Raw genomic sequence first — 18,863 nt, forward strand, 5'->3', positions numbered from 1 at the left:
TTCAAAGCTTAGAAAATCTTTATATTAGGCTCCTAAATATATATTTTTAACTTTCTTATGAATATTTTCCTTTTTTTTTCTCTTTCTTTCCTCCTTTCTCCCTTATAACTTTAATCTTAAAGGAAGTATTTATAGGGTTTTGGGAGATTTTAAATCCATTTCTGACCTCTTGATTTTGATGGAAAGGTTGTAGACCCTAGATTAGAGCCCATTGAGAATTCTTTGAGTGTGAACACATGAAAAGCACATCAGTTTTTGCACGGTGGTTTCATCAATGCTGACTAAGTTGCGACACTTTCAAGGCTTCATTGGAGTAATTATGGCATTATTGTCACCTGAGATCACCAGAAATTGGTACAGGAGATTCACACATTTTATTTGTATCCAACATTGCTCAATTTGGAGATCAGTAAATCTACATTCATGCGTTTGAAGTTGATAATTTGATTAGCCAAAACTTTTAAAACAGGCCTCGTTGACCAAACAACGTTTCACTCATTTTCTCATCATTCAATCTGAACGATGCATTATTTATGGTTTTTAATTTGGGATTTGACAAATTTTAATTGAGTTCTTGTTCTTCCAATTGCTTTTAATTATATTCATAATTGCCTCCAAACTTTTAATTTCATGCAATTTCACCTCTATCAAACTCAATTGTTAGCCCTTATATTGATTGCATTTTTAATTTTAGTCATTAGTTCTGAATTTGTGCATTTTGATCCTTAATTGATCAATAAACTTTCAATTTCAGGCTCTACATCCACGCATCTTTTCTAGTTTTGTTCTTGATTTTGAATTTCTTCAATTAAGTCCTTAATTGCCCCTCAAACTTTAATATTTATGCAATTAAGCCCCTGATTTGATTAAATTAACTCTTAAAAATTACAATTCAACCCCCCGACTTTAATCTCTTCCGATTACAACCTATACTTCAAAAATTAATTTTTCTTGTAATTAAGCCCTCAATAAATTCAATTAAACTTTGAAAAATTCTAATTGAGTTCTTGAATATCCAAATTTGAATCCCTCCTCAAATTGAATTTTTCTTTATCAATAGGGCCTTCGTTAGTTGAAAATATATTTTTAATTTTTTCAATCTTGTATATTTTGATCTTCCTTAACCAGTCTTCAGTAATTTCTTCAGCGTTCTAGTATATTCTTCTTACTTATATATTTTTTTTATTTTCCTCCAATATTTTTCAATTTTTCTGTATTTTCTTTTTTTTTCTAATTTTTTATGCAGGGCCCTAAAATGGATAACAACAAGATCATGAAAATCTAATTTCATTGCTTTTAAGTTAATTGTTTTTAGTCTTTTAGATGGGGGGTATTTGGTGGGGATTTTATGAGCTTTTTCCTTGAAGTTTTTGTGATTTGATTCCTATTAGGAGATATATGTTGTAATTATTGCATTAAGTCTTCAAAAACTCATTGTCAGGTTTGTTGATTTTGTTATTGTTCCTCGTATTGTTGCTTCATACTAACTAGTACCTTTATCAATTGTGACATTATGGTATTCTTGATCATAGTTCATAGGCTTTGATACCAAATTATAACAGTTCTTGAAATTTGAAATAGAAAAGTGAAGAAAATTCATTATTTTATTGAATAGAAATTAAGCCTTACAACGTCATAAAAAATAAAGAAAATTTTATGGACTATTTTAAAATAGTCTGAGCTTCGAAGGGACTAAAATTAACTTCATAACCATTCTAAGATAAAATAAATTTCTACTTAAATAATTGAAACATTATGTTTAAGTCTTGAATGGGCTTTATCCAAATTTGAATTTGATCTAGGATAACTAACCTTGCACAATAACAAAACAAGAATAAATCGAAGTTAATTTTTTTCTATTCTGGCTGGAACACAATGTTAGAATCTTGCGCATTTTGTCGAGGAAGTTTAAAAAAAAGGTAAATTCAGAAGATTTTTAAGTTCTGAATTGCAGTAATGATGTGTTTGACACAAACACTCTATGCTAACTTATGGTTTTATCTTTATATAAACAACTTGGTATCCTTGACGATTAATTACTAATGTATTATGAGCATTTAATCTTTGTGACAGAGAATGACATTTCATATCTGAGTAAAAAATAGCAGGCCATCACATGAACATAAAGTGTGGTGAGGTTTTCAAATTGAAATTTCATTCATAATTTATTAATTGTTAAGAATAATATATATGCTCAATGGAAGAAAACCCGGTTATTCTTTGAATTCATCCATTCTAAATGAGAAAATGGATTAGAGTACAATAGACTAAGTGTGATTTGGTTTTTATTCATTACAATTTAAAAATTTATTAAAGGTAAAATATTAATATTATCATATTAATCATAATATTAAAAATAATTATTACTATTTTTATTAACATTGGTATTATATATATATATCACGTAATCCTATAACGAAACACTACAATATTTCAAAACCAAAATTTATTGTTTTAATAAAAAACAAAAAACACTAACCAAAATGAAATTGATAACCTTGAAACAAACCGAAGATTTTCTTCCCACTGACACGCTGCCCTGGCCCTGATGAGCTGTCAGACGCGTCCTTGCCTCGTCCACATTGCAAAAGGCAGCATCTCCACTGACCAATTCATTCTTGTTTTCAGTCAACCCTCCTTGCTGGACATTCCGCCTTCTTTTCCAAAGAAACCTTGTCATCTCCTTCACGCCATCTTCGTTTGCCAGCGACGGCCCCAATCCCTTACATCATCGTAATTTGATCTCCTTCTTCTTATTCTTCTAACTCCTTTAGTTGGAGCAATAACATTAATTTCTCAGAAGAACAATAAAACTAACAATCAAATCATTGATGACAGCACTTTTAATCACAAAGGAAATTAGGTTATGTAGAGACAAAATCCATCTTCGCAGTGCAAACTTGAAAGAAGAGAAGATGGGGTTGCAGACCCATTTGCCTTCGGTCTTCAACCCCCACCTAGATTACACATTACCATTCCATCCTTATTATTACACTAATCACAATTACAACCACAGACTACTACTTCTATTGTAATAACAGTGAAGTAGATCCTTCTGTCTACTCCTTTTACGGCTAAAAACGATCAGCTTCAGGCGGGCGCGGGCGCGCACGTTCCTTGACCATGCACACCACCGATTTCTTCAATTACAGATCTTGATTTCCTTTGCACGGGCCCCCCCAAGCCCCATTTTCTCATCACGGCCCCTCTTTTTCTTGTTTTGACACTTCAACAAAACCCCGAACAATTTCAAGCCCCCCCCTTCCCCACCGTCACCATCATGATCGGTATCATCATGGTCAGTATCATCACTAGTATTTTCATCATCATCATCATCTTCACTTTGATTATCGCCAACATCGGCCTCACCATTACACGTGGACCCACCACATCCAATGATGCGATTGATTTGATCAGGGCTCACCTTGACATACTCCGTCAAAAAATTAATCAACTCCCCACATTGTTTCTTAGCTTGCTCGAGTTCACTGCTCAGGACGTCGTTGTCTTTCTTCAACTGCTCGTTCTCGATCGATAAGTCGGCGACTTGTGTCGCCGCAGTTTCGACCGACCCCGGGTTCTTCGAATCCGGTGATGACGTTGACGTGGACCCCAGGTCCTCTCCGGAGTTGGACGAAGAGGATGCGCCTCCGGATTTTCCGGCAGGCGAGGTTTGGGTTGTCGGAGACGCAGCCGCTGTCTTTCGGCGGCGGATCTCAGCGAGGAGCTCTTTCTGTCCTCGTCGGAAGTTCTCGTTGGCGAATTCCCATTTGTCTGGCACGATTTTTCTAAAGCCCTGAAAAACAGTAAAAAATAATTAGAAACAAAGAAAATACCATCGGTAACCAATTTTAAGAAGAAAAGGAAGCGGATAAACACATGCAGGTTTCTTCGGTACCGTCAAAGTGGAAAAAGGAAAGGCGATGTGGAAAAAACTAGGAGACACGTGGCCCACATAATGTAGTTCGGTGGGAAATAAAATCGGCGCAGCCAACAGGGAAAATCTTGGTTGAAACTTCCAGAAAGGTTAATTTTCTACACGCAATTGGATTAGTTCAATAATTGCTCCCACGGTGATGATAGATGATATTTCTACTATTACTATTATTAAAACATTTATATTATTATTTTAATTGAGATTTAGTTATTTCGTGGAATAGTTATTTTTCATAATATTTTTTTTGTTTAAAAATAAATTAAAATAATATTTTTTTATAATTTGTTTTTAATATTAATATTAAAGACGCATGTCCACATCTTATAAGGACCGCGGCAAAGGGTACCTTAACCCTATATCTACCAAAGTTTCTCTTCACTTAATTAACAAATAGCCTTATAATGAATCAGCGAAATTATATTTTTGAGGGACCAATTCCTACTTTGTCCTCTTCCTAAATATAAAGAACTCATACTTGCAATTCTTTATTGGTTCTAAATAATAAACCGTTCTTATTATTTTATTTATATCAAAGCAAAATTATTGATACAAGTCAACCCAAGTTAATGACTTTTGGGGATCTAATTTGAAATATCTATACATAGAGGGACCTCTGGGGGCATTTTAAACCTTGATTTAACTTAATTTCTCCTAGAACTCTCTACCTTGCTGAACTTACGGCCCCACCATGTAGCTGCCTCCACACACATGCTGAAAAATGACAAGAGACAGAAAGACCATCATGTCCCTCACCTAATGCTAGTTTCTCGGTTTAAGCATGGGTACAATCGACCTTAGGCTGGCAGGAAAATCAAGGAATCGATCTTAAGTCATCGTTTTCATGTAGCCAAAAAGAAGAATACCCCTCCACCCACCCACCAAAAAAAAAAATAAAGTAAAGCGGACATGAAGTTGCAAAGAAATTGCACGTATGGTTTTTCTTCCAGAAAAAGAAGATGAATCGGTCAACGAAGACAACAAAAATGGGTTTCTAAACAACATTAGATAAGCCAATAAATCATACACTTGCAAGCAAGAAATGATGGAAATAAGAGCTAAAAGAAAGAGTAAAAAAGACAAGAATGATGGCAAGTAAATAACTTACATAGGTATTGAGCTGGCGAACAAAGCTAGAGAAGTTGTTGTGCTTGAAATAATTAGGAAGCAAATCCTTGGCAAAATCAGCAGTTTTCCACACGACAAAGGTTGTGCCGGTTTCATTCCATGATATCACATCATCAGTGCTTGGATCATCCACCAGCTGGTAGGTCTTCGTCAAAAACGGCGCCGGAGCTGACCTCTGCGCCATTTCTTCCAAATCTACCCCTCACCAAACCCCTACGAAGATCTCCAAAAACCTATATCTAATCTACCCCAGAAAAGAGCGAAGATCCCCCTTCCTATGTGCACTTATGCAGTAAGTACTGGAAAAAAAAAGAGAGAGGAAAAATTAAAGAACAAATCCTATATTACCTTGTTGGGGCGTAGTTCACTTTAGACAGAGCAACTAAAAAGCAAAAGAGCAGTCAAGAATTCCCAGTCCCAGCAATAGAATCCAGAGAGAAAGAACTTAGAGCTAACAAGATTGTTGAACAGTTTCAGCCTATCTGCTTCCATGGATGTTCTTGATTACCAAGATGAGACCTATGGTTTTTTTTGTAAGAATCCACAAACCCAAGACCATAACTTCCCTCTAAAGCACCTTCTTAGAGAAATATTTATCTTCTTGGTTTCGTGCACGGGACTCTTATAAAGGGGAAAGGCGCCATAGAAAGTGACGCAGGTTCTAGAAATTTTGAGAAACCAAACACTCGTGTTAAAGAAAACAAAGAAAAGCCCACTTCAATACTCTTTCAAAGCTGTAGTAATATTATAACAGTATAAACACGAGAGATAGAGAGAGAGAGAGAGAGAGATGCAAACAAACAAAATAACACGCTTTTAAGAGAGAAAGAGGAATTAAAAAAAAATAAAAAACGGTGGTGGTGGTGGGGGTGTCCCATTGTTTCTTCGAGGGAAGCTTCTAATACATTTCTAAATTGTACTAATAGAAATGTTCAATTATCTAAGATCAACACTTGGATGATGGCTCATTGGCGGGTACTTTTCTTCAGAATGGCAAGAAAATGGGGTTAGGAAAAAACTTCTTTTTGTCCGTTTATTTTCCACGCCTAACGTTTATTCCAAATAAGGGGGCTTCTTTTCTTCGTTATTATAGCCACTCTTCTGTTTATATTGGCAAATTACCTGCTTACTTTCCTCCTTTCTGGGTGATTAACATACCGTTTTATATTGAGATAATTGTTTATTTTTTATAATATTTTTTTATATTAAAACATTAAAACTATTCAACAATATAAAAAAATAATTTATTTATTTTTTTCTTTCAAAAACACCACCATGCCGCAGCCTGAAAAGGTTGAACTGCTAATGATGGAATCAGCCTCCGCGTTCAATAACTCTTTGAATTCAAAGAGTTATTTAAAAAAATAAAAAATGACCTTGAGTTATTGTGATTTGTGAGTTGTGAGTTGGAGTGGTGAAATGGGATATTCCCTGAGTTGTCGAAGAAACTACTTATTAAAATTAGGGAAAACATATCAAACTGCTTTACAGTCGACATCACAAAAATAAAAACAGTATAGGGTTCGCTACATAAATAAATACTATTGCACCTACTTTTATGTTCCTTGCTTGGATGTATATTGATTTATAAGTTTGTGGTATGCCGTGCCTCAAATAAAAAAAAAATTAAGAACTATTTAATATTGTTATTAAATCTATTCCAGCACATTAATTTCGAAACTTTCTGATTCGACTTTTTATCTAGTCTAAAATTAAAATTAAATTATATAAAAATTATCATGACATGACTCAGTCGAGTTGAAAGATCCAAAGATAACTTGTATAACAAGCAAAAAGCATTGATTGACTTTAAAAAAAATCAAAATGATTTTTTTTTTAATATTACGAAGAAAGGATATTGGATAGACTCGGATTTCACAATTGAACTCACCAAATCCATGATCCAAATTATGAATTCCACTAAGTTTAAAAATTTTATTTTTTAAAATACATTTTATATTTAATTATATGATAATAAAAATAGATGCTCGTTAAACCAAGTACAAACTAAATGTTGAGACATTTATTTAAAACTGTAATAATATTATAGAAAGCAAATTAAAATAATTTATAAAAAAAATTAAAATCAAACAAATATTAAATGATAAAAAAAAAAAACCCATCCCTTTCATTGTTGAAATGAACAATGAAAGAGAGAGGTTGAAACCATAACTTTTTTAGAACTTGTTTAGCAATGTGAACGTAATTTTGAAAATATTCAAATTTTTTGAGGCTCGAGTGGCTACTTTTCCAACATTATTAAAAAAAAAGCTTATCTTGAATTTCTTTTAAAGCTAAACCACGTGTTTTACTAGTTTTTCAAGTTATCTTTGAATTTATCAAATTAACCGGATCATATCATGACAATTCTTATACTATTTAATTTTAATTTCAGACTAGGTAAAAAATCAAGTAAGGAGATTTTATAGTTAACCTGCTAGACCATATTTAATAACGACGTCAAATAATTTTTTGCAGCCGAAATATTATTTTCAATATTTATATATTTGAGCCATGATATAACATGACATTATAAACCGGTATACATCTAAATAAGAAAAATAAAAGTAGGTGCAATAGTATTTATGTAGCAAACCCTATACTGTTTTTATTTTTGTGATGTAGACCGTAAAACAGTTTGATAAGTTTTTCCTAATTTTAATACTTAACTTCCAATTTAGGAGGTTTATGGCTTTTGATAATGAAAACCGGTAATTTTATTTTTTTTAAATAACTCTTTGAATTCAAACTAGAGAAGAGAATGAATGGCCTCTATCGTGTGATTGAATGCCATCGTTAGCAATTCAACCTTTTCACTTTTCACACGGTGTATATTTTTAATTTTTTATGATGCTATCGTGTTTTTTTTAATTATTTTTAGATTGTTTTAATATATTAATATTAAAAATATTTTTTAAAATTGTTGTGCTAATATATTTTAAAATAAAAAATATTTTAAAAATCAAAGAATAGTAAAATACTAAACTTGCTCTCAAAGGTATTAAATAATTAGAGATTCCACGTCATGGAGACCACCTATTTTAATGTTAGGCCTATGGGGTAGGTTTAGAGACCAATAAAACTTCTTCCTTAATTGAGCAGCTTATCATGTAACCAAGTTTCGCTGAAGTTTGAATTAATTAATTAATTAAGCAATAAATTGTTGGAAAAGCAGCCACTCGAGGCATGAAAATCAAATTCCTAAACTACAATAGTCGTCAACTACTACTCCCAAATTCACCGGCTTTGAAAATATGTCGCCTGTCCTATGCGAAATTGCACTGGATTATCCTAACATACTTTTGAGGTGAGATTGGAACTGCGACCGTGATTACAGTTTAAAATATTTTTTATTTAAAGATATATTAAAATAAAAAGATTTATTTTAAAAAAATTATTTTTAATATCAACACATTAAAACAATCTGAAAAAATATATAAAAAAATTTATTTTAAACAAAAAAAATTCAAAATTTAAATAAACACAATTTACACCGCATTCCAAACAAGGCCTCAACCTTGTGTGTTTTGAGTGTGGTAATACTCTCTCCATATTTTTTTTTTTAAATATTTTACATATTATTATATATTGAATAAAAAATTCTTAAACTCGAACCATAAAAAAATAACAAATCTATTTTTATAATTGTTAATATCCAAAATGCCTTTATGATTTCCGCATCTTTTTCCTTGTCCATCAATTCTACATGTTCATCTTTCCCAATTAAATTCATAATATAAAAAAACTAAATAAATTATATTAAAATCTTCACCAAACTATTTCAACAATCTCAAATAATTATGAATGGCATGGAGCTAAAACATAGGAAAATCCCTCATGAACAATAGCCTAGACCTTACACCAATCATTGATTTACACCAATCATTGATTTAGTGACGACAAGCAATGACAATGTTATAATCAAAATTAAGCACCCAGCTACACGTCAAACGAGGCATTAGTACTAGCAAAATCATGCACCCACAAAGCCCAACCTATAGCTAAACAAGAAAAATATTTTCAACACTAATACATCAAAAAAATAAAAAAATATAAAAAAATTAATTTAAAATAAAAAAAATTTAATATTTTTTTAAATATTTTTAAAACACAAAAAAACAAAATTAAATATAGTGTTATTTTACTGTAAAAATCATGCCATCCTCTTTCTCTCACCACATCGAACACTCACGCCAGTCATAAGTCATTGTCCTCTGTTTTTCATCCTCCTCTCTACCATCACAATGGCGGGAGAAAATTAGAGAAGTAGTAGAATTAATAAATTGATAGTTTTAATTTCAAATTAGGGTTAGGTGAGGGAAGGTGGAGAGATAAGGAAGGCGGAGGAGAAAGAGACAGGAGTGATAGAATACGAAAATGAGAAAAAAAAAATAGAAATTTGAAAAGTAAACAAGAAAATCAAGTTAGGGATATTTTTATCTTTCAATCAAAATTTAAAATTAACATTGGTTTAATATATGTAAAGTGTAATTTATATACTTTAAAGTAAAAAAAAAAAACCATTGGTCTTGATAGGCATGATATTTATATGCAGTTTATTTTTTTCAAATGGGCTAGAAGCATGCATATTGTATATTTTTAGGATAATTAGTGCCATCTTTAGTTAACAATTATCTACTTCGTTGTTGGTAGATTTTTTTTTCACTCTTTTATCTCATCATATTGATTTCCATAATTGTCCCTTTAAAATTCCAAAACAACCATTTAATTTTTAATTTATTTAGATTTAGTTCATATTTTTTTAAAATAATATATAAATTTTAAATACCTTTTCAATTTTATCCCTTTTTATATTTTTCATCTTTCAGTTTTGGTTTCAATTCTTTTGATTTCTATTTGTTTTTTTAGATAAATTTTAAAGTCATTTTTTATATATAATTTTATCATACTTTATTTTTTTTCCTATCAAATATGATTCTCCGTTCTTTTAATTGTTATTGTTTTCACTTTGGTATTTTTTTTAAATTGTTTTTTTTATTTTTTATCGTTCAATATTAAATTGATTTGGAATTGAGTTTCTTGATTGAACTTGAGTATAAGATTTCTTGAGTTGTGAGTTTTAAAGATTAATCCAAGTTTAGAAGGTTTGTTAAAGAGATCTTTTTTTTCAAGCTCATGTTTTTTCAATTTTAGACTTCAACATTTATTCATTTAGAGATTATGCTTTGCTATTTTTATTTATTAGTTTTCTATAGATTTTTTCACTATTTTTAAAAAATAACCCGTGTTATCTCGGTTCTTTTTATTTGTTATTCTTTGTTGAATTTACTTTGATAAATTTTTTAAATTGATATTTTTTTATTTTATCCTTCAATATTAGATTAATTTTAAATTATTTTTTTCTTAGTTTCACCAATTCAACATTGAATTGTTTTATAATTGAGCCTCATAGTTTTGTTCAATTTGTTTTCGTTGACAATTTTTTTAACCTTTTATTGCCATGTATAATCATTTGATCAAATAAAAGTTTATTTTAAGAAACATAGTTATTGAACACAACAGAGTACATGACCCGTGTTGTGAGATCAAATATTTTAATATTAGTTATCTCTTGATCAAATATCAAATTAACAAACTAGATGGACGTGAAAGCATCTCGACTCATGATTACAATTTTTTATATTAAAAAATTATTAAAAAAGTTTGTATATTTATTTTTTTATTAAAAAAATTTATTCAACCCGTGAAAAAACACAAGTAAAATAACTAGTATATAATTATATCATATGTTGAATGGTGATAGCAATTAATAATCTGCTCCATTCTCTTTCAGCACAATCACTTTGTCACCCTTCATTCCACTCTAATCGTCAACTCTCCACTAATTAATTTGTTAGGGAGATTTGCATTACAATTTACAAAGTTTCATTCATGCATATAACATAAATATCTTCTGTCTCTGTTTTAGAAATTACAGTTTCTTTACTAATTTGTTAGGAAGATCTCCTTGTTTTCCCCCCCAACTTGCGTTGCATAGAAAATTTCAAGATTAATTAAACGCATTTAATTGCTTTTTTGTTTTTTCTAAATCTATTGGTGATTGATTCCTTGTCGCAGAGGGTATTAGACTTGTAAAAAAAAGAAAGATAAGAATTAAATTACGTAAAATTAGCCCAATTGCAACCTTAATCTGAATTATCCAAAAAATATTAATATTAATATTAATATTAATAGTAGCAAATATTTGCCCCCATCAGCACAACTTTTTTTATTGATTGACAAATCACCTTCATTTTTCCTTGATGTGATGCATGCTTGTGATGCCGTGAAGCGAACGAAGCCTGCCCAAGTATCGTGATCGCACAAATGTCTGGAATTAATTTATCCAAGGATATCATGCATCTATTCTACTTCTAATCTGACTTTGATTTTCTTTCTCTACATTCTCCATCTTCTGTCAAGCTCTGACCAGCAAGCCACGTATTTTTCATTTTTAAAATTTATTTTTGTTAGGAAGGAAAGAAAGAAGGATTTTCGAAAGAAGTTCTTTAGTAAGATTGCATTGATAATAAATAATCCTTTTATACTTATCCTTCCTATCAAAGTTAAAGTTAAAATTTTGGATAAAGTTTGTTTCCACTTTACATATATGTGGATCTTGTTGTTAGCACATTATCTCAATAAAGAATTCCTCCATATGAACGATGAACGATGCGATCTTGTTTGTTTACTGAAAAATAATTTTTTATTTTAAAAAGTTATTTTTATAAAAAAAATAAATTCCTATAAAATTAATTATTTTTATGTTTATAATGTCATGAAAAATAAATTTCATTGTCTGGCTATACCATAGAAAATAAATTAAAAAATAATTTATAAATGTTTTAATTTTTTTTCAAGTTTATCTAATATATATTTGATTATTTACAATAAAAAAATGAGATATAAAAAGTTTAATTGTTGAATTTTTTTTATTATATCATATATTTATAATTCATCAAACATCAGGAAACTTGAAAACTACTTTTTAGGAAAAGTGGTGACAAACTAGGACGAAATACTTCTTCACGATCACATCAATTTTAAGCCAAACGGGCATTGACGGTGATAATTTTAAATCTCAAGAAGAAATTAAGATGGGTTATTTTAAGATTTTGAATTATTTTTTATTAAAATGTAGGAAATTAAGTTGCCAAGCGGGGGGAAGAGGAATTGATCAAAGCCGTGTATCAAATTGCGCGCAGTTAGCTATATACTTGAGAGATATATGTTGAACGCATGCAGCTAGTCAACTTGAATGTTCATGCACTGTAATATTATATAATCTAAGTTTGAAGAAAAAAAACTAAAGATTAATCCATGCTTATATCCTTGTCTTCTAAGGGGTGTGTTTTTATGATATGAACAAATACACTAGGTAGCACGATTATTAGAGTGTGTTTGGCAGTGTGGTTGCGGGTGCTTTTCAAATAACTTTTCGTGCCAAAATGCATGCTAATGATGTTTTTTTATTTTTAAAAAATTATTTTTGACATCAGCACATCAAAACAATCCAAAACATACAAATCATATTAAATTTTAGCAAAAAAAAAAATTTCAAATTTTTTGAGAACCCACATTCTCAAACGCTTCCTTAGTGAGGTTAGCTTGTCTTCTGCAAGCACCATGAATCAAGCAACTCGCTTCAATGCAAGGCCCAAGAATGGATTTGATTTTCCAGTCTCTTGACTTCTCTGGGGAAGCTTGAAGATCACAAGTCATGATTCAAGCGAGCAAGAACTGCGAGGTACGAGAATTCAAACCATATTTGCTACGAAAAAAAAGAGAATTCAAACAGCATTAATTCAGTAGACTTCACCACGAAGATATGCAGCTATCTCTTTTCTACAGTCAAGAAGTTCCTTCAGCTTTTAAAAGTAAGCCCGGGGAGAGGCTTTACATGTGTTCTCACCCCCTATATCACTCCATCCATTTTTAATTAGTGAAAAAAAATTATAAATTTTTCTCTTTATTACAAGACAAGATTACATGAAAAGATCAGTACAGCATGTTTCTTCAGTTACAAGTCGAAGAGCACCACTCTAATAACTTTCTCTATAAGTAGAGAAGGAGGCATAATTAAGCCCTCCAAATGAAATGGCCAGTGTATATACGTAGAGGGGAGTTTGGCGCTCCCTTTTTAATATTTTTAAATTGATTTTAATGTTAAAAATAAATAAAATTATTTTAATATATTTTAAATAAAAAATACTTTGAAACAAATATCTGAATACCCCGTGAATGATGCAAATATGGTCAAGGAAACATTATGACTTGAAGAAAAAAAGGTATTCAAACTTGATGGTATTGCCTTGAAGATACTCCCGGAATCAAGTTATTATCTTAGTCAAAATAAAATAAAATAAAATAAATGCATAAACGCTTTTAAAAAAGCTTATCTCTCCTTGTATACGACATAGGTTGACTATGTAGATGGTTTTTTTTTTTTAGCTAAAAAACGGTATTTTTTCTGTGGGCGGTGAATTATGCCAAGGAGGAGGAGCTATCTATATTATTATTTATTATTATTATTATGAAATGAACACATCATTTTCTCAGGCAACTTCCAGATTAAGTTTGAAAAGCCAACTGATAATGTGAATGAATGGGCTCCCTGGGATGCTTCTGGACCTCCATGTCAGATAATTGTGGGCCCATGTGTCTCCCTCTTAATTTCTCACCTTTTTATTCTCCTTTCCCTTGTGTTTGGGAACAATATATATATATATATATATATATATATATATATATATATATATATATAGTTAGTTTAATTAAATACTCGATTATTAGTTTTAAATTTAACGGCATACAAAAAACAATTGAAATTAAACATTTATTAGTTTTTATTAATACAACTATCACTTTCAGTGTTTGTGCCTTAAAAAACAATGATTATTTAACTTACAGGAATAATAAGACCAAACGAAGCCTACATAAGTCCTCAAATGTATAGGAGGAAAGGGTTAAAAAAAGGGTAAAATCTTAAATCAATAGCCAAAGGAAGAAAGAATTCTTCATCACTTTCCTCAATTTTCAAATGGCTAATTTTGTCATTGAAGATGCCCTAATTAGTGCATATTAAAAGCAATGGTATTTGATAAGCTTGAGGTGCCAGCTAAAGTAATCTTGTTTTCTTGAAGGCGTTTGTGGTTTTTTTTTATATATATAAAATTCACATAAAAAATATATTTTTTATTTATTTATGTGAGATGTAGTTTATGTTTTACAAATACTATTAAAAAAAATTAATAACATCTCCAAATCAAATACATACAACTAAATATTAAATATTAAAAAAGAGGTTTCATGAGTAACAAAGTAAGCCTCATGGTTGTTAATATATTGGTCACTAGAGATTTATATGGTCATTAAAATTAGTTAAGGTATACGTAAGCTGACATGAACATTCACATTAATAAAATAAAAAAAATTTACCGAGCCATAATATAAATTACTTTTTTAACTCAAGAGATTTCGTATTCGAGTCTTATCTTTGTAATAATAATAAAAAGATTTGTCAATGGCACAAACCATCATCATAACAAAGACAGACAAGATTTGTGGGCAATTTTGTTTTCTTTAATTGAAATTCAGGAACCATCCTTTTCTAGAATTTAAGAGTGTGAAAAAGGAGAGATAAAAAAATCGGATTCATGCATACTTTAGACAATTATAGTACACATTTGTTGACTAAGCTTATAGGTCCTTAACTTTATGGGGAAAACCTCATATTAGTCCCCAACTTATTATTAATTTCTCTATTGAGTCCGTATCCTATCAGAAATTTTCGATCGATTTCTTCATTCTAAAATCATTGCGTATTTCTTATAAAAGACGTCAATTTACTTTAGGGAAGTAAAAAAAATGCCATTTTATCTCATGAAATAAGTGCTGTAAATGAATAACATTAATGAATTTGGACGTAGAGATCTAATTCTGAATCTTTTTGAAACATTGAGGATCTAATTGAGAATCGGCGCAAAGGTGGGGACAAACCTGTGGCTTTCCTTTCTTTAAGCTACAATTAGAGAGGACTAGAATTAACTATTGTATTATAAGCTGTGGTGCCTAGCAATGGATGCTGGTTAATGGGCTACATGATTTGCTTTATGAAAAGTCATAATCAGCCCATTGAAGTACTCATTGATTACCGGCCGAACCGGGTCCATATAGACCCACAAGGGACTAAAATCTGGTTGGAAATTCCTATTTGCATGGCCCAGTGATAGTTGTCAGCACTGGATAAATTCATCGCTTCTTCTTTTATGCTCGCACCTGTCATCACAATTCATGAAGCATCCTTTTTAAAGCAGCAACAGCAGCAGCAGCGGCAGCAGCAGAAGCAGCAGCAGCTGTCCTTTAATCAATGAACTATAATTTTCATCGAGATTTCTATGATCTTTACATCTTAGAAAAGGAGACACCATTTAAGATGGTGTCCTTCACTTTGTATATATCTTGGCGAAGATATTGCTCATTTCAGTCCACACTGGCACAAATACCAGCAGTTTAAAGCATTTGGAGTCGGAAATTACATTTTATTTTTCGGCTGAATTGGAGATTACGATAGTAGTTTTAAGTTCTCATTTGACATTGAATTGAATTAGGTAATCAACATGGTTTTCCTGTAGTATTTGGAATATTACATAGAGCATAAACCTTCCCCATTCCATCTGTTGCACAAGCACTTAGAAGGGCTACCATAAAGCCATCATCGTGTCATTGTATCGCTAGACTTATTGCACTCACTACCATAATTTTTAAATTATCTATCAGTAACAATTTTACTGATGGGTTTATCCACGAAAAATGCATATTAAAAAATATATTTTACTTACTTCATTTCATCGGTATCTTCATCAATGAATATAATATATCTCTGAAAGAAAAACTGTATGTCATTCCATTAGTGATTTTTTTTATCCATCAATATTTCCTTTGCTGAATTTGACATATAATCATTAAACAGACCGTTTATTATTTCGTCGTTGAGTAAACAGTGACAATGATATTTGTAGTAATTGTTTTTTCAACTTTCTGGAATATACCGACGAATAAATTTCATCGGTAACCCCGTCAGTAATAATTTCAAAATATATATTTTTTAAATCTATTAAATAGAAATATAAAATAATTAAATTAAATTAAATTAAAATAATATAAAAATCAAATATTTATTACAAATTTAAACATTTATAAGTTCAAATACAATTAATTTAGAAATAGAAAATAATTAAATTAAAATAAAATAATATCATATAAAAATCAAATATTTATTACAAATTTAAACATTTATAAGTTCAAATAAAATTAATTAAATAGAATTTACATCGATGATTTCATCGCCAATGTTATGGTTATGACAGCCTCAATGTTTGTAAACCTGAAATTGAATTCATTAATTGAAATTATTATTTTTTAATTATTAACATGTCGATGTGAAGGGAAAACAAACTTACATTAAAATGTCGTTCTTCTACTAAGCTTGATACTTCCTGGTAAATGGATCTCACTATGAAGGGACCCCCCTCGACCTAACAGTATCGCACTCGTTGAGCTCGTGTCGTGAGTGGATGCCTGTGTTTGAGGTGTTTGTTCTTGGTCGACACCTAACAACTCATGGTCATTTGAATCATTGCTAGAAGAACTAGCAGTGATCCTATTCATACGACGTGCTATTGATTTTTTCCTAAGCATCTACACATATTAAAGGTTTAGGTACTGTAAATCATTTATATTTTAAAAAACAATCGGCGACTACCCAAAAATTTTAAACTTATAAATACACAACAATTTAAATTGGATTGTCACAAACCAGTTGATTTTATTTTAATCTATGTCAATCAAATAATTTTAATTATATTAATTTAACCAAATTTTCAATTAACTTTGCTATAGCCATTTGCGAAATGATCATTTTAGGTAAATATAAACGCATTAAAGGATTGTAGTATCAATATTTCACATTGAAAACTATTCATTTATCCTAACTATTATCTTATCTATTTTGTATTTCATTTTTATTTATTTATGATGGATACTATTTTTGTTTATTTTTATTATTTTTAAATAATTTTTATTTTTCATGAAATAACAACAAAATTAAAAAAATTAAAAAAATTCCAAAAAAATTGATACAATCATTAAAGAACATAAAAAAATAAAAATTCCAATAATCTATATACAATCATTAAAGAGCAGAAAAATCTAAAAACTAATTTAAAAAAAATCTAACAACATTTATACAATCATTAAATAATAGAAAAATTAAAAAATCCCAACAATCTATATACAATCATTAAAGAGCAGAAAAATCTAAAAACTAATTTTAAAAAAATCTAACAACATTTATACAATCATTAAATAATAGAAAAATTAAAAACAAAATTAAAAAATCCCAACAATCTATATACTATCATTAAAGAACATAAATTTTTTTTTAAAAAAAAATCCATTAACATTTATACAATTATTAATAACATAAAATAAAAAATATAAATAAAAAATAAAACAAAAAAAACATAAAAAAAGAGAAGGAAAAAGAAGAATCTTACCTTAATATCCTTGTGAGTTTTCTTGAGCTTGAGAAGAGAAAATTGTTTTTGAACATTATGTTGAATACCAAAAGAAGAAGAGAAGGAGAAGATATACTTGCATTTGGAGGAGAAGAGAAAATAATGAGTTTATGAGAGAAGGAAAGAGAGAAGAGAAAGAAAAATGAAGATTTGAGAGGAGGAGATAAGAAGTTGCAGAGGAAAAGGGAAGAAGAAGTTGAGAGAAATAGAGGAGGAAGAAGAAAAAGAAATGGAAAAGAGAGAGAGGAGGGTCGCTTGTCAGGTTATAAATTAAACATTATAGATGGATTTAATCAACAAATTAAAATTCTTTGGTAATTTTCCTGTAAAAATGACACATTATTGTACTTTTTGGTTTTTTTTTTCACTGTAATGCTGTCGGTATATACCAATGAAATATTTTTATTGGTGTTTATCGATGGATATTGCGAGGACATATTTAGTCGGAAAAATTCACCTTAATTTACTTATAGAAATATTATGTTGATGTGTCCGTTTGTATTTATTAATTTTTTAATAATGACTATAAATTATAACATTGTAATGATCATTTTACTCTTTTCAAGCAAAATCATTTAACTAACAATTAGGGGCTATTTAGTATTTTCCACAGGGTTCATTTTCATTCTCGTATTAATCGAGGACAAAGAACTCTTTTAGTGTTTAAATATCCTTTTTTTTTTTTTTTTGAAATATGAAATCTCGAACAAAATGGATCCTGTTTTAATCCGTTGAGCAAATTTCTTGGATGCAATCCACCCCTGGTTTTAGTGTACATGAATTATACTGATTGCGAAAGGAATTTGACTTGATCAATCCCTTTTCTTGGAGAAATTAAGCTCAACACGTACATCTACAGATTTGGAAAAGGGAAATTCAATAATTAAAAGAACACCACTACACCACAATTCCATTGAATTGCCCTGCAAGTTCCTCAGACTAGAGGACATGCAACGAACGAACACCTTTTCTCCTTTCCAAAAGCCTAATTCGGTCCAAAGCACACAGAACACACAAACTTTTTACTAAAAAATGAGAAACTATTATACCTTGCCTTTCACGAAAGAAAATGATTGCAACCCATCAAAGAAAGCAAGCTGTATCCATCAAGTTAAACGGATTCTCATTCGGGAAAACCCCATTCCCATAAAAAGAGATAGATGAAGAAGGACCTTTATGCTCCATGTTTCCTTAATTCTCACTTTTTAAAGTAAAAAAACGCG

The 18,863-nt window shown here is 30.2% G+C and overlaps 1 protein-coding gene across 1 annotated transcript; it reads right to left on the reverse strand.

Annotated features, from left to right (window-relative positions):
* Positions 1–2,841: 2,841 nt before the first annotated feature.
* LOC18101180 (heat shock factor protein HSF24) lies at positions 2,842–5,873 on the reverse strand. Its single transcript, XM_052454496.1, has 2 exons — positions 5,043–5,873; positions 2,842–3,796 (listed from the first exon to the last, which is right to left on the reverse strand). Exons 1-2 carry the CDS (start codon positions 5,244–5,246, stop codon positions 3,143–3,145), a joined length of 858 nt encoding a protein of 285 aa, XP_052310456.1. The 5' UTR covers positions 5,247–5,873; the 3' UTR covers positions 2,842–3,142.
* Positions 5,874–18,863: the final 12,990 nt, after the last annotated feature.

The sequence above is a fragment of the Populus trichocarpa genome, chromosome 7 (genome assembly GCF_000002775.5).
Source record: "Populus trichocarpa isolate Nisqually-1 chromosome 7, P.trichocarpa_v4.1, whole genome shotgun sequence".
NCBI classification, from domain to species: Eukaryota; Viridiplantae; Streptophyta; class Magnoliopsida; order Malpighiales; family Salicaceae; genus Populus; species Populus trichocarpa.

Bases quoted from the DNA above. Each gene is read 5' to 3' on its own strand.
- LOC18101180 (XM_052454496.1), bottom strand. From the start codon at position 5,246: ATGGCGCAGAGGTCAGCTCCGGCGCCGTTTTTGACGAAGACCTACCAG. The intron at 3,797-5,042 runs GTAAGTTATTTA...ACTGTTTTTCAG, and splicing joins TTCGCCAGCTCAATACCTAT to GGCTTTAGAAAAATCGTGCC.